This window comes from Carex rostrata, chromosome 5, assembly GCF_964058835.1.
Source record: "Carex rostrata chromosome 5, lpCarRost1.2, whole genome shotgun sequence".
NCBI lineage: Eukaryota > Viridiplantae > Streptophyta > Magnoliopsida > Poales > Cyperaceae > Carex > Carex rostrata.
In genome coordinates, this window is record NC_135922.1 from 8,617,501 (window position 1) to 8,633,903 (window position 16,403).

The window sequence follows — 16,403 nt, forward strand, 5'->3', positions numbered from 1 at the left end:
AAGATATATACCGGGTGCATACCCCTGTGCGAAGTGAAAAGGAGAGTCGCTGACCTCTAACAATAGGGAATAGCTTCGTCGAAGTTTCATCAATATAATAAAACATACATGGAGTCATGGAGGGCAATAATCCAAAGTTACGGTGGAGCAATATTAAATTACCCGGCCAGTCATGGAAGATTTGACTTTCCATGTCAACGAACTATATGACATTATATTAATTACCCGTTGTCGGACAAATTCCAAGTTGTACGAATTTATAGGAAATATTTTTTTGTTGACAAACAATTACTTATTAAACCAATTTGTCTGACCTACTTAATTTCCCATAGATTTGAATAGAAATTTGATGCTAATTAATACCTAATATTCTAACTAAAATGTTGGGGAATTGGACAGCACAATACAAAGGCCGCATTCATCCTAATCCTATTCATTTAAAAAATAAAAAATAAAAATATTAATATTAATATTAATTTATACACAACAATTAATGAAATAACCATATCATTGTACAATTATATTTATACTAACCAACATATATATATTTGTCATTATTGATAATGTTATATGTTAGCCGGATTGCACTGTTTGTCAAACCACAATAATAAAATATAAGAGCATATGTTGAATGCTTTTAGTTCTTCATATTGTGATATTGTACCGAAAAAAATATTGTTATGTAATTTTCTCTTTACTGATTTGCATAGAATTTTATAATTTACATAACTTATTTTCAATAGTTCGAATCGAAAATATTTTGATCAACAAGCAATTACCTATTAAATTATTTGTCTAGCTTACTTAAATGATTTCTCATAGATTTGGATCAAAATTTGATTGTAACACCTTATTCAAATTAAATTTCTTTTAAAAAATAATTTGATTGGATTTCGTGTTATTTTCGCACAGGAGAATTGGCTTCCTTATCTCTCTTATTATTTTTTATGTTAAATTTATTAATCTCTCCAATTTTCGTGGGAATTTCATATAGTAGGAAAATATAGAATGTAGAACATCTATTTCATTACCTTTCTTTAATTATTTCATAGAATTTATATAAATTTTATTTTTCTTGACAAAAAAGTAATATTTCATTATTTAATTGTTTAATATTTATTTTAATTTCTTAATTTTTGTTGACATATTTTAATAAATAAAAATACTCACTTCGTTTTAAGTTATTATTTATTAGAATTACGATTGATATAAAGTATTTTGAAAAAAAATTGAAAATTCCACATCCGAATCATTATTTAAGCATGGATGATAACACATTGTAATATATAGAGAACGCTATCCACATCAAGTACCATTATTATTGTTATTTTGTAATGAACTGATTTATTTTAATTTATGAATCATACAAATAATAAATTGAAACTCTGCACGGTTAAACTAAATAATTGTTTTGTCCAGTCGGAATTGGTAATTTGCTAATAAATATATACTTTGATGTTTGAACCCTTCTTTATTTATCTTTCTGCTTCATTAATTGTTTGATCAAGTCATGTTAATTAAATACATTGAATTTATCTGTATAAGCTCCTTTATTAATTTGATTATCGTTTATACGGCTGGGATTAATATTTAATAAATCTTGACCCAAATCTTCTCCACAGTTGTTACGATGGAGCTTTCTTTGACGTAATCAATGGGATATTATAGATAAATTCAAGACCATATTGATTGTACCACCTGACATGTAACAAAAAGATGATCCACAGAGTCCAACTCAGAACAATAAACACATCTCTGATCACCTTGCCAACCACGAGTACCTAAACTAACCTTGGTCAAAACTCTGCTCTGCTTGAGGAGCCATAAAAAGATTTGTATATTTAAAGAAATATGAGCTTTTCAAATACCATCAAATCTGTCACATAGTACTCCACCAAATTCTAACCACATGTATAACGAATTAACAGTAAACTGACCATGTGAGGTCCATCGCCACCTAATCTGATCCAAACTAGCACCTAAATGAAAATTATGAAATTGATCTACTAAGGAAACCCATTCCCTAAGAGATGGACCATTAATACATCCTTATATATAGTCATCGCAGTTTTATAAGTGGTGAATTCCCTATTGCAGATATAATAGGTGTAGTTTTTGTGAGTTTTAAAAACATTGCTCAGTTTATTTTAGATCTGGTGAAGATCTAGGAGTATGTACGTAATAGCTAATATTATGTTTGCAAATTCACTATGTTTCTTTAATAAAATGGACTTTATACCTTTTTTTTTCCAAAAAAATATATTCATTGTGGCACGCAAAAGGTACGTAGTAGAGGACCTGCGAAAGTTCTATTGAATAAGCCAGAATGATAAACGGACTATTATGGGGTAAAATATTAATTGCGACAAAATATGGAGAGAGACATAGCATTATAACAACATTTTAAGAGAAAATTATGATGAAGAGGTAAGATGTCGTTCTCCCCATACGACCTTTTTTTCTATATTTCTTTCTCTCTCCGGGAGATAAAAGTGAGGAGTGCACGTAACCAAAACAAAGTCAATGCACTCAGATCATTGATTTTTTTTCTTCCGAAGCATATATCTCTCCGGGAGACACAAGTTAGGCACTTTTCGCGAGAAAAAAAGTTCATTTATGACGGTACTCTGTCGCGAAAAGTACCGTCACTAATAGAAAAAACACATTTATAACGGTACTCCGTCGCGAAAAGTCACTTTTTACCCTCGCAAAAAGTGCCAGTCTTTTGTAGTATATCGGAAGTTTCTTCGTTTGTTCAAGTCAATTCTTCCCATTTCGACGTCTTCCAAAAATCAATCTCGCTATATCATATATACCTCAATCATTATGATAAATGTAGATTAGTTTAGTTTTGCCAAAACTCATCATCTATTCAATACTAATTAAAAGCAGTAGAAATGAAACAAAATATATATAATGAAAGATATTTAGTTCCAGAACCACATTCTTCAAAAACCCACTTAAGAAAATATAGTTATATATGAATAATTAAATCATAGGAAGACCAAAATTTTCTGATCAGTTCCTTGTGGATTTTGTGGTTCACTAATAAGCATATATTTTCAGAAGAGATTTATTTATAAATTATAATGTAGGGGCTGTGTTGAAAATTAGATTCTCTGTTTTCTTATGCAGGAAAGTTAGGCTCAATAATTAGACCCTGCAATTAGATTAGAGTTTGTCAACGTCTTATCTCTCTCCAACCTCTATCTTCCAGCTCAGCGTCTCTAGTTTAATAACCAACATTCTTTAAAATTATTACAGTAAACTAAAGCCTACTAGAACCCAATAATTAAAAATAGAAACATAAATATTTTTCTATTATGATGAGTACATTATGGTTGTTTATTTGGATACATAGGAATGAATTTTGATTCTTCAGAACATCTAAGGTTCAATCAAATAGATCCCTGGTTTTAATAATAAGATACACTATTTCTTATCGGCTAGCTAGGGGTTGTAGAAGGGAAGATCAAAGAGGAAGTGCCAGAACGTGAGGTGTATAAGGAGGTTCCCTTGGTGGTGATTGATTCGGAGTAGCAAGAGGAAAGAAGACTTTGAGATGAGAGAATAATATGTTGTAATTACCATATATACATCCTGATATATTTTTTTTGAAAGAAGTGGCATTGCCACCGATTTTCATTAACATGAAAACCAAAATATTACACAGTATTACCGGTACCACTAATTTGGTACAAGCTACAAACATACCTCAACATACGTACAAAATACCATCCAACAACCACTTAAAGACCAACAAAAGCAGAAATCAAAACATACAGATAACAACCCATATATACAAGTGCTCAAAACAAAAGACAGCAGCAGCTATAAAAGTAAAACTTTGCATTTAAGGCCCTCCATCTTCCATTTGCACCCAAGGCACCATATGCAACTCATCTTCATCATCCAAAGTTGTCCCGCCTCCATTCGTAAGGATTGAAACATGAATATCCCCCAATGAAATGACCAGCATTGTACCTAATATGTCGTTCACATCACAAGGCATAATAAGCTTCAATTACTCACGTAAATCTGTTTTCTGTTAGGAGTCCAAAAGAAAGCAAGTGAAATAATTTTGAAACCTATATCTTGAATATTTAACACATTGCCATTACGAAAAAAACAATCCTGTTGCGATCCAACCAAAGAGACCATAGGACTGTCCCACCTATCATTTCTACAAGATTGACATTTTTCAATGGTATACAGTAATCAAGTTCCCATAACTTCTCTACTGTAGTACTATCAAACACAAAATTATTAAAATTAGCTATCCAGTACCATATGTACTCTACCAAATTCTAACCACTTGTGTAACGAATTAGCTGTAAACTGACCATGTGAGGTCCATCGCCACCTAAACTGATCCAAACTAGCACCTAAATGAAAATCACGAAATCGAAACCCATTCCCAAAGAGATGGACCATTAATACATCCTGATATATAGTCATCGCAGTTTTATAAGTGATGAATTCCCTATTGAGGATATAACACGTGTAGTTTTTGTGAGTTTTAAAAACATTGCTCAGTTTATTTTAGATCTGGTGAAGAGCTAGGAGTATGTAATAGCTAATATTACGTTTGTAAATTCACTATGTTTCTTTAATAAAATGGACTTTATACCTTTCTCTTCCAAACAATATATATTAATTGTGGCACGCAAAAGGTACGTAGTAGAGGACCTGCGAAAGTTCTATTGAATAAGCCAAAATGATAAACGGAGTATTATGGGGTAAAATATTAATTGCGACAAAAAAATATTGTGACATTGTCCATGATAGTGCAAAACAGTCTGTCTACATGTAATTGTTCATCATCATGAGAGAGACATGTGGAGATAGACATAGCATTATAACAACATTTTAAGAGAAAATTATGATGAAGAGGTAATATTTCGTTCTCCCCATACCACCTCCTTTTTTCTATATTTCTTTCTCTCTCTCCGGGCGATAAAAGTGAGGAGTGCACGTAACCAAAACAAAGTCAATGCACTCAGATCATTGATTTTTTTCTTCCGAAGCATATCGGAAGTTTCTTCGTTTGTTCAAGTCAATTCTTCCCATTTCGACGTCTTCCAAAAATCAATCTCGCTATATCATATATACCTCAATCATTATGATAAATGTAGATTAGTTTAGTTTTGCCAAAACTCATCATCTATTCAATACTAATTAAAAGCAGTAGAAATGAAACAAAATATATATAATGAAAGATATTTAGTTCCAGAACCACATTCTTCAAAAACCCACTAAGAAAATATAGTTATATATGAATAATTAAACCATAGGAAGACGAAAATTTTTCTGAGTTCCTTGTGGATTTTGTGGTTCACTAATAAGCATATATTTCAGAAGAGATTTGTTTATAAATTATAATGTAGGGGCTCTGTGGAAAATTAGCTTCTCTGTTTTCTTATGCAGGAAAGTTAGGCTCAATAATTAGACCCTGCCATTAGATTAGAGCTGGTCAACGTCCTATCTCTCTCCAACCTCTATCTTCCAGCTCAGCGTCTCTAGTTTAATAACCAACATTCTTTAAAAATATTACAGTAAACTAAAGCCTACTAAAATCCAGTAATTGAAAATCACATTCTTCAACAATCCCCATTCCAACCTCTCTTCCTCCAGAACACTACCTTCAACTCTCATTCCAAAACAAAGATGGCGATGATACTTGATGCCTTCCTGTCCAAGTTCATAGACCTTCTCGTGCAAATGGTGCAGGATGAGGTGGGAATGCTGCTGGGCATCCCTGGCCAGATTGAGATGCTCGGCGAGACCGTTCGTGACATTCAATGTGTCCTTGCCGATGCTGAGAGGAAGCAAAGCAAGAGCAGTGCCATCGAGCGGTGGCTCATGCAGCTCAAGGATGTCATGTATGATGCTGATGACATCATCGACCTATGTCAGATTAAGGCAAAGGACTGCCTTGCTGGCTCCAGTTCCCATTCCTCGTCAAATGCTCATTGTGGTTTCCCTTTGCTGTCTTGCTTTCAGAACCCATTCTTTGCTCATAAAATTGGTTCCAAAATCAAGGATATCAATTCTAGGCTCGAGGGGATTGCCAAGAGAAAGGCTGGTTTGGGATTGATCGAATCCCAAGTCTCTTCTAGGCCTTCCGATCCAGTTCCCCGAGTGGATTCGATCATCACCCGCAAGACTGATCCCTTAGTTGTGCTAGATGATATTGTGGGTGAAAAGATTGAAGAAGACACTGAGATGCTAGTGAACTGGTTGACCGAAGAAGAGAAGAGTGAAAGAGAAATCATTCTGGTTCTAGCAATTGTGGGAATGGGTGGAATTGGAAAGACCACTCTAGCAAGTAAGATCTTCAATGATAGAAGGATTCAAGAAGAATTCCAGTTAAAAATTTGGGTTTGTGTTTCAAAGGAGGTGAAAGGAGTAGAACTATTGAAATGTATGATTCGGGAGGCAGGAGGTGAGCATGGTGCCGCACAAGAAAGATCGGAGTTGGCGCCTATACTCAAGAGGCTCGTCCAGGGCAAAAAGTTCCTTCTTGTTCTCGATGATGTTTGGGAAGAGAGCCGAGCAGTGTGGGACGGTATGTTGCGAACTCCCATGAGTGGCGGAGCTCACGGGAGTAGGTTACTTGTTACAACACGAGATGGAAGAGTTGCGGACGGAATGAGGGCAGCAAAATTACACCGGGTAGAGAAGTTATCTGATGAAGATGGGTGGTCCCTATTAATAAAACAGGTAATATTTTTTAATTGTTTAGCCTTAATTAGCCTTCCAACTTTGTCTAGATGATGATTTAAGTATTGGGTTCTTAAACAAACAATTTGAAAGCCGTATATAACCTTATTTAATCCTCTCTAAACAATGGGAACTTTTTTATAATTAAGCAATAATAGATATAGTGCCTATGATTATTTGCCTTTATAATGGAATTTCAAATTAATATATCTCGCCAATTGGCAATTTTTAACAATTAATATATTCTTCAAAATATTTCGTATCTTTGCTTTCTAAACATTTATTTAAATTTTTTGTCTACTACTTTTGGGGATCAATAATTTCACCCTTCGATATTAACTACTGCTTTCAAAGAACACTGCATCGGAAAAAAAAATACTATTTGATATGAAATTTCAAATACAAATAGCTCCTTAAAACAATCTTGTACAAATTTTGTTCAATAATTGATTACATGTTTCGTTTCATGAGATTTTTTTATTTATAGAAATTATTATTAAATAATAAAGGGAAACAGGAAAAATCTTGCACTTTATTAATGGCATAGATAGATTAAAAAAAAAAAAATTTGGATCCAAACTTTGAAACGATTTATTTTCGGATCCTGAGTAAAAAAAAAAATTCCGAAAGAGTGGCTGATACTGTTTTGTAATATAAATTTTTGCCAAATCTTTTTTTGAAACAGAAAGAGTGTTGGATTTATTTTGAAACACTAGGTGATTTTTTTTTTTTAAAACAATAACAGTAGCTTGAATTTTTTATGAAACATAAAACACTTTGGTTTCGGAAAAAATTGTGGCTCCATAGTTTGGATCCGATATTTATTTTCTGATCCATCTATACTATCGAAAAAGTCCAGCACTCTTTCTGTTTCCCTTTATTATTTAATAATAATTTATATAAATAATAAATTCTGTTGTTATATTGGTAGTGCCATGCATAATATACACAATGATTTTTTTATTTTAAGAAGTAACTATTAAATAATAAAGGGGAAAAGAAAAAATACCATGTTTTTTAATGGCATAGATGGATCGGACATTTAAATTTTGGATCCAAACTTTGTACTTGAAATTTTTTTCGAATCCAAAATATTTTTTTCTTTTCTGATAGCCACAACTTCAAACACTTTTTTTGCAATGGCCACAAACAATCTCTTTTGCAATCCAAACTTTGGATCCGGATCCATCTACACAATTAAAGAAAAAAAAAAAAGGCAGCATTCTTTTTGTTTCCCTATTCGGAACCACTACAGAAGTATTTTTTCTGGCCTTCAGCAATTTAGTGTTCCTTGGCCTCATTAATTCAGACAGCCTGTGATAATTAGATTGTGTATTTTGATTTTTTATTTTTTTTGGTTAGAAGTGCAAAATACATATTTAAGTTTATATTTTTATTATCATGAATAATGCTATGGATATACATATATTCGAAACATCTATGATAAATATATACATATCATCTATGTGATGCCCCCTCTTCGTTTAGCAAGTTTAATAGTCCTCGAAGCTTTTCAAATTCAAAATTTGTAAGCATTAATTCATATACTTTTTGTATGTCCATTTTCAGTGAAAAATAATTGAACTAATTGTATCTCCGGTTTTGAACAAAATTAAATGAGTACTACTTTTTGTATCTTATTAGAGTTCACTCTTTTCCTTGTTTGGGCAATTAAAAAATCAGTTTCGTATTTTATTCTTTTTAAATAAGTACCTTATATAGTTATACAGTGACGTACAAGATTACACCTTGTATAGTCATCATCGAAGCATCGAAGCTCCTAATTTTTTATTCATTTATTGACAGGTATTTCAAAATGAGCAGGAGAGTGAGATTCAAGAATTTAAGAATATTGGGTTGCAACTAGTTAAAAAATGTGATGGTTTGCCTCTTGCTATCAAAACTATAGGTGGTGTGCTTTGCACAAAGCTAAAAACCAAAGTCGAATGGCAAACTGTTCTAAGAAGCAATATGTGGTCAATTGTTGGGGTGTCAAGTATCCACAATGCATTCCATTTGAGCTATGAGGACCTTTCATCACCTTTGAAGCAGTGCTTCATCTTTTGCTCCCTTTTTCCGGAAGATTTTAAGTTTGATCAAATGGATTTAATCTACCAGTGGCTAGCAGAAGGATATTTGCAAGATAAGGTGGATTTCTGGGAGTTGGGAAATAAGTACTACACAGAGTTACTGGTACGAAATCTTTTGGAAGCTACTGAGCATTTCTATGATCAAGCAGAATGCAGAATGCATGATCTTTTGTGGTCCTTTGCCCGCCAATTAGGAAAAGATGAAAACTGTGTATTGAGGGAGGGAGATGTTTTATCCAGGCCTGATGGTCCACTGAAAATACGACGATTATCTATAGAAGGGAATAAGGTAAATACTGAATTATTTAAAAAGGAAAATGGGTTGAGAACATTATTTCTTCGCGATAAACCTGAAATTTCACTTGATTATGTGTGTAAAGCTTTTTCAAACCTCCGCATGTTAGATCTCAGATCGTCCAATTTCTCAAGCCTACCTAATTCTTTGTGTGAGCTCATGCATCTGAGATACTTGGATGTCGCTGGTTCAAAGATAACAAAACTTCCAAATTCCATTGGAAATCTCAAATATCTAGCATATTTGAACCTTACTAGATGCAAAATTTTGTTAGATGTCCCTCGCAGTATCACCAATCTACAAGAATTGAAATTGCTCGAAACAACCGATTCAGGAGTCAGGGGAATCCCACTGGGCCTAAATAAACTAGAGAAGCTCGTTCAACTACTCGGATTCAGGCCAGACGAAACTAGTTTGGAAGGATTTAGTAGCCTAGATAGCATAGAAGCTCTATCACAGCTAATTAGTCTCATGTTATACAATTTAGAGAAAGTATCAGACAAGAACATAGCAAACAGGGCAAACCTTCTAAACAAAGGTCGTTTACAAGATCTTAGATTTGTTTACGGAACATTGAGCCCAGAAGAACAACTTTCCCAAACGAATGAAAAGAAGAAGACAACTGAGGATGTTTTAAATGAGCTTTGTCCTCCACCTTCTTTAGAAATTGTTGAAATTGTTGGTTACTTTGGCAGCCACCTTCCCAATTGGCTAAATTTGAGGGCAAACCTTCCAAACTTGAGATATCTTACTATCGAAAATTGCGCATGCTTTGAGGAGCTTGCGTTGTTAGGCCAACTCCCGAATTTGGATTATCTTCGAATAATAGGTGCATATTCAGTGGTGAATGTGGGAGAAGAGTTCTTGTGGGGAGGCATCCAAAACAGAGATACGATAGCTATGAGTTGTCATGCCAATAAGTCCACATTTCCCAAATTGAGGAAACTAAACTTTACAGGGATGCCCAATTGGAAAGAGTGGCAGTGGAATAAGGGACAGGTAGCCATGCCCAAGTTGAAAATATTAATTATTAGAGATTGTCCCCAGTTGAGATCTGTTCCAGAGGGTCTTTTGCATCATGCTACTTCCTTGGAGTGCCTAGAGATTGATGGTGCCAATAAGCTGATTACTGTAGAGAACCTCCCATCAATCAAAGATATTCGTGTTTTTAGATGCCCAAACTTGGAGAGGATTTCAAATTTGCCCAATATCTCATATATTCTACTCGAAAAATGCCCAAATATAAAAGCTGTGGAGAACCTTAAAGCTTTACATACGATGGCATTGGTTGATTTTAATATGGAAATCCTACCAAATTATTTGAGGATGACAATGCCACATAAACTAAGAATCAGGTGTAGTGAGGCGTTGTTGGTGAAGATTGTAAGTGAAGGAGAAAGCGGTTCTGAGCGGAACAAATTCATCCACATTCCCAAGGTGACTATCTACTCATCGGGTGAATCTTTGAATGCTACTTACCAAAAGACACCATACAATTTCACCACCAATGTACGCACAAGCTCAGAGATGATGCGAGATGATGTGACAACAAGGGTAGAAACTTGATCTTGCCATTACTATTTTTGTTCAGGTATATTAATTCCTCCACTTTATCATACTAGCTTCATATTAATTATCTTATATTTTTTCTAATATCAAATACAATATATCGATAAATTCACCGAAGTCTTTATTCTCACATAAAGTATATAATTTAAAATTTGGATTGGTCCGGTATATTAGTTTATACCAATACAATGTGGTAATGTACAGTCCAGTGTTGTAAAAAACGTCCATTTAGGCCGATTAATCGGCCAATTAGTCGTTGGCTGTGGCTAAACCGTCATAGATTTTTCTGACTAATTAACCGATTATTTTTTATTATGGCCGATTATTCCCGATTAATCGCTTGGCGGTACCCTATCCGTTTGACAACCATATACCATTATTTACAACACTGGTACATTCAATTCCATATGAACCATACATTTAATTTCTTAGCGGCGATGCATTTTCATTTCTTAGCGCTATTACCATAATTTACCCACTACACTTGTACAAATACAATGTTCTTTAATTTTGTGGACTTTATCCTCTTCACTTGTTTTCTTTCATAATGCAGCAAATACATGGATTTTAGTTTAGAATTCAACATGTAACTAGTCAATTTAGGCATTGAGTGGTACTCACTACTCAGCATGTAACAATGTTATTAGCACCATTAATTTATTTTCAAGTTTTGTAATGAGATGTGCCATTTAAATTGGGATTTATCTTGAGTAATGCAGGTATCAAGTTTCATTAAATAAATAGATATACATGACGAAGAAAGAACATTAAAGATAAATTTTGGATTTGATACTATATATATGACAGTTTAAGTACTAAAAATATAATTTTTATATTCTTTTTGTGCTTTGTAGATTTAGAAACAAAAGGCGTCCATGTTGAGATCTGGAAAAGAGCAATGTTTGAAGGTAAAATAAATCATTGGGAAGGAGATTTTTGTAAAAGGTTGTTTTTATTTAATTTTTATATAATTTGGATATGCTTGCTTTTTTCGAGTCATTTGTGAAGGATGATGTTTCGATGGGCATCGGATCAAATTCTATTCAATGCCTGGTTGGGGTCATTTGTTCTGTGTTAAGATTCACATGAACTTTTTTTTGAGATGAAATATGGAGGTCCAGCCTCCAAATTCCTATTGATATGTAGACACCAGGGGTGTCAAAAGTACATTTTCGAAATTTAAATTACAATAAAGGAAGCTATAAAATAACTACAACTAATTAATGAAAGTACTGTAAATAAAGAACTTGTAACATGTAACATGTAACATCTAAATGCCTTCCTTCTGTCACTAATCAACATCTACTATATCTCATGTTATTCCAAACCAACTTTGAGCTTCTTGCGCAATTTCCCTTGCCAGCATCTCGTGTTCCTTCATGTTATCCGTGAATATGCGTCTGCACCTCTCTCTCCATGCGACAAAACAGATGGTAACTTGTATTTGCCTTATACTTTTCTGTTCAGTCCTATTCACTATGCTGCCAGGACTAGTTGTTCGGTACCAGTCATTGGGGGTAATTGCTGGTAATATTCTGGCAAGGTGTATTTTTACCCTTTTGATGTATGTACATTCTTGAAACAGATGTTGCTTTGTTTCTGATTGCATCCTACACATGTGGCACATATTTGGCATTTCCCATCCCCTTTTAATTAGATTATCTATGGTTAATAATCGATTATTATGCATCAACCATATAAATATCATTACCCTCCCAGGGCCTTTAATATCCCAAATGTATTGTGCCATTGATCCTATGTATGGTTTCTGTTCCATTGTTTTGTAAAACGACTTCACCGTGAAAACACCCTTGTCATTCCACTTCCATTGCACTTCATCTTGCTGCTGCTGACTTTGATCTATTATTTGATCTTGTAGTTCTGCATGCAACTGTTGTTGCTCTTCCTGTGCCCATACTGACATGTTTTGTGGTACCGACAGTTGCCACTGATGGCCTTGCCATGCTTGTTGTACTGTCATCTCTTTTCTCTCTGTATACTGGTAAAGGATAGGGTATTTTTCACACAGCGGTTGTTGCATCCATTTATCAGTCCAAAATCTGACATGGTCTCCCTTACCTATTTTGAACTGAATTGAGAATTTCATGAATTGCGCTATTTCTTTGAAACCCTTCCAAAATCGTGTTGTGGTTGTGATCTCCCATGGTCTAACATTTTCTTTTGATGCCACCTCCATCCATATTGGTCTATCTATCTGATGCCACTTCCATATCACCTTTGCCATTAATGCCTTATTCATAGTATGCAGGTTTTTTACTCCTAGGCCCCCCATTTTTCTTGATTTTGTCACTAATTCCCATGACGCCAAACTCATGTATCTTTTTCCTTCTACTTGCACTCTATGTCCATGCCACAGAAATTTTCTTCGAGATTGATCAATTTTGTTAATCACCCATTTGGGTAACAAGAAAACTTGCATCATGTATATGGGCACAGCCGTGAGTGCTGCGTTTATGAGCGTAATCCTTCCTCCAATGGAGAGCATATCTGCTTTCCATGTTGTAAGTTTACCCGTGATCTTCTGTATCAGAGGTAAGTAGTGCATTTTTTGTAGCTTTTTATCTGTGAGTGGGAGCCCCAAATAAGTTATAGGAAAACTTGCTGCTTCACAATCCATAATTTCTGCTAAGTCTCGTATCTCTTCCGGCAATGCAGTTGTAACCAGAACCTCTGATTTATTCAAATTGACCCTTAGTCCCGATAATTCCCCATACATGTGCAGAATTATTTTTAGAAATTGTAACTGTTGCGGTATTGGTCTGATCATAAACAAAGTATCGTCAGCAAAGAGTAAACATGGTTTACATCCTATGAACGGCACTTGTAATAGTCCCAAACTTGCTAATTTTTCTGTCCATCTTGACAAGAAATCCATAGCCAATATGAATAAATACGGTGAAAGGGGGTCGCCTTGTCTCACTCCCCTTCTTAGTATGATCTTCTTCCCTGCCGTAGAATTCAATAATACCTTTGATGATCCTGTCAAAACAGCCCCTGTTATGCACTGTATCCACCTTTCTGAGAACCCTCTTGCTCTCATGATTTGTGTCAAAAATTCCCATGATAGCGTGTCGAAAGCCTTAAATATGTCAGCTTTGAATAATCCCATTTTCTTTTTTTGTTTTGTAGCCATGGTGATAACTTCTTGTGCATATAAAAACCCTTCACTTATATGCCTTCCCTTCACAAATCCTGTTTGGTTTTTGCTTATTAGTAATTCCATTATCGGCTGTACTCTATTAGCTAGCAGCTTAGAGAACATTTTTTGCACGGAATTAACCAGACTAATTGGTCTAAAATCCCCCGGGGTTGTCGGCAATTCCTTCTTCGGGATGAGAACTATGTATGAGTCATTCAACGGTTCCAAACCCTGTTGCTCCCCTGTTAATATCTTATTATACACCAATAAAAGGTCTTGCAATATCAGATCTCTAAACTCCTTAAAAAATTCATTGGTGTATCCATCCGGTCCGGGTGATTTGTTCATTGCAAGCGTATTTATCATTGCCTTAATTTCTTCTTCCCTAATCATTTCTGTTAGTTGTGATATCTGGTCATGTGCTTGATTTTGCTGATCTTGATACAACCTTTCATAATCAAAAGACATCCCTTGTTGGTGTGTTGTGCCCACCAACTCAACAAAGTGTTGAAAGAACACTTTCGCTTTCCCTCTATGCTCTATTATCTGTACATCTCCTTGTGTGATTGTCTGGACCATATTTTTTCTTTTTCGTATTGTTGCCATTTGGTGAAAAAATCGTGTGTTTTTATCTCCTTGCTGCACCCATAGCTGTTTAGCCCTTTGTTTCCATCTTTCTTCCTCCATCATCACCAACTGTTGCTGCCTTTTCCCTAACAAATCTTTTAGTAGCTTTTCCACTTCCGTTAATCTTCTATTTTCAGCTTGCACCACCATCCATTGCATGCATTCACTACATAATTTTTTCTGGTAATTTTTTCTTTTTATGTATTCCCTCTTCCACCCAACAATTTCTTTTGTTAGTCTCTTCATTTTATTATATAGCTGTTCCGGATTTGTTGCCACCGGCTCATTTCTCCATGTATGATTGACCAACTGTCTGAATTGATCAATTTTCAACCACGAATTTTCTATCCTAAAGATGTTGGTAGAAGGGAATTTTGTCTGAATTGAACACTGCAGTGGGCAATGGTCTGACAATTGGCTTTCCAATGCCAATTGGGTTGTATTCGGATATGCAACTGTCCACTCCAAATTAGTTAAGAATCGGTCTAACCTGACAAAAGTTCTTTCATTTGACCATGTAAACTTTCTTCCTTGCAATCTCATATCTATCAGTTGCAATTCATCGATCAATGCTCTAAACCTCATCATATGCCTTGTCGGATAATTGTTGTTTAGTCTATCTTGGCTTCTTAAAGTTACATTAAAATCACCCGCAACCATCCATGGCATTTGAATATTTGGTTTCGCTTCTTTGAGTTCTTGAAAAAACAGTGGCTTGTCTTGCTGATTTGCCGGTCCATAAACTCCTGTGTATCTAAAGACCGAACTGTCTAAATTAACAGTGAAGTCTATGGACAAGCAATAGTCCCCCTTCTCATGGCCAATCTTAGTAAACATATTTTGGTCCCATGCTATTAGCACTCCTCCTGTCGTGCCTTTAGCCTCAATCATTTCATAACTCTGCAACCTCTGACCCACAGTTTCTTTTACCAGTATCTTATTATCCATAGACCACTTGGTCTCTTGCACACATACTATCTGTGGTGATGCATTCTTTATCACATCCTTTACCAATGATCTCTTTTTCTTGTCATTTAAACCTCGCACGTTCCATGAAATAAACTTAAATGTTTTAATTTCATTACTTAACATGGAAATAATAATACATCATTCCAATCACCTCTTGCTTGCCTAAAACCGAATACTTCCTTCTAGTGATTACCTTACTCAAACTATTTGCTACTTGCATCTCTTGCAACGCCAAAATGACTAAAAAAAAACATTCTAGAACAACCTTCATATATAGTAAGTGATACAAAAGCCCTTTCCATCCTTCCCTTACTTTGTAACCTACCTTTACTACATATTACTTCTCCTCCCTGTTCACTCCTTTGCCAGGAGTTATGTTTGAGATTTTTTGGTTTATCAAACATGATCACCTGATGGGACCACTGCTTGACCCGAGTTGCCTTCAATTTCTTCTTCTTCTTTGCTCGCGTCTATTTTGTTTTCCTCCAATCGCAGAAACATTTTCTTAACCTCTTCTGTTGCTTGTGCTCCTGATTCCGTAACCAATTCTATTGCTAGAGCTGCTTCTATGTTCTCTGTTCTGTTTTGGAAATCAATTTCCAATTTTGTTCCCTTGGCACGTGGTGTCTTGCCATAGTATTTTTTGTTGTCACTCTCCAATATTCTAGCACTTTTCCTTATTGGCGTGTCCATATATTTCTTGCCACGTTTCTGCTTGGGAGTTTTGTCTTGCTGCACAGTGGTGTTTTGCTCTGGCTCAATAATTTGCAACACTAGTGTATCCTTTTCTCCTTCAATTTCTGGCCCACAAGGAAGGCCCAGTACCCAATGGGCTTCCTCTCCTTCTTTATCTTTTAATTCATTAAAAGTCAACCCAGTTTCATTTTCGTTGGGCTCATTTATTTCCCAAGCCCAATCTGTTTTTTGATCTCCTTCCTGACTTGGTTGCTCTGACCCACTATTATCATAT

General features: G+C 35.0%; 1 protein-coding gene across 2 annotated transcripts in view; it reads left to right on the forward strand.

Annotated features, from left to right (window-relative positions):
* LOC144554627 (putative disease resistance protein RGA3) overlaps positions 1 to 16,403 on the forward strand; it is a 29,978-nt gene that overhangs the window by 9,130 nt on the left and 4,445 nt on the right. The window contains exons 1-3 of one of the 2 annotated variants that reach the window (XM_078302939.1): positions 5,501 to 6,723; positions 8,530 to 10,699; positions 11,532 to 11,585. In XM_078302939.1, the coding sequence (XP_078159065.1) occupies positions 5,668 to 6,723; positions 8,530 to 10,674 (3,201 nt within the window). In that variant the 5' untranslated portion in view covers positions 5,501 to 5,667 and the 3' untranslated portion in view covers positions 10,675 to 10,699; positions 11,532 to 11,585. Of the gene's footprint in view, positions 1 to 5,500; positions 6,724 to 8,529; positions 10,700 to 11,531; positions 11,586 to 16,403 lie in introns of those variants that run through there. The other variant, XM_078302940.1, reaches the window with a different exon arrangement.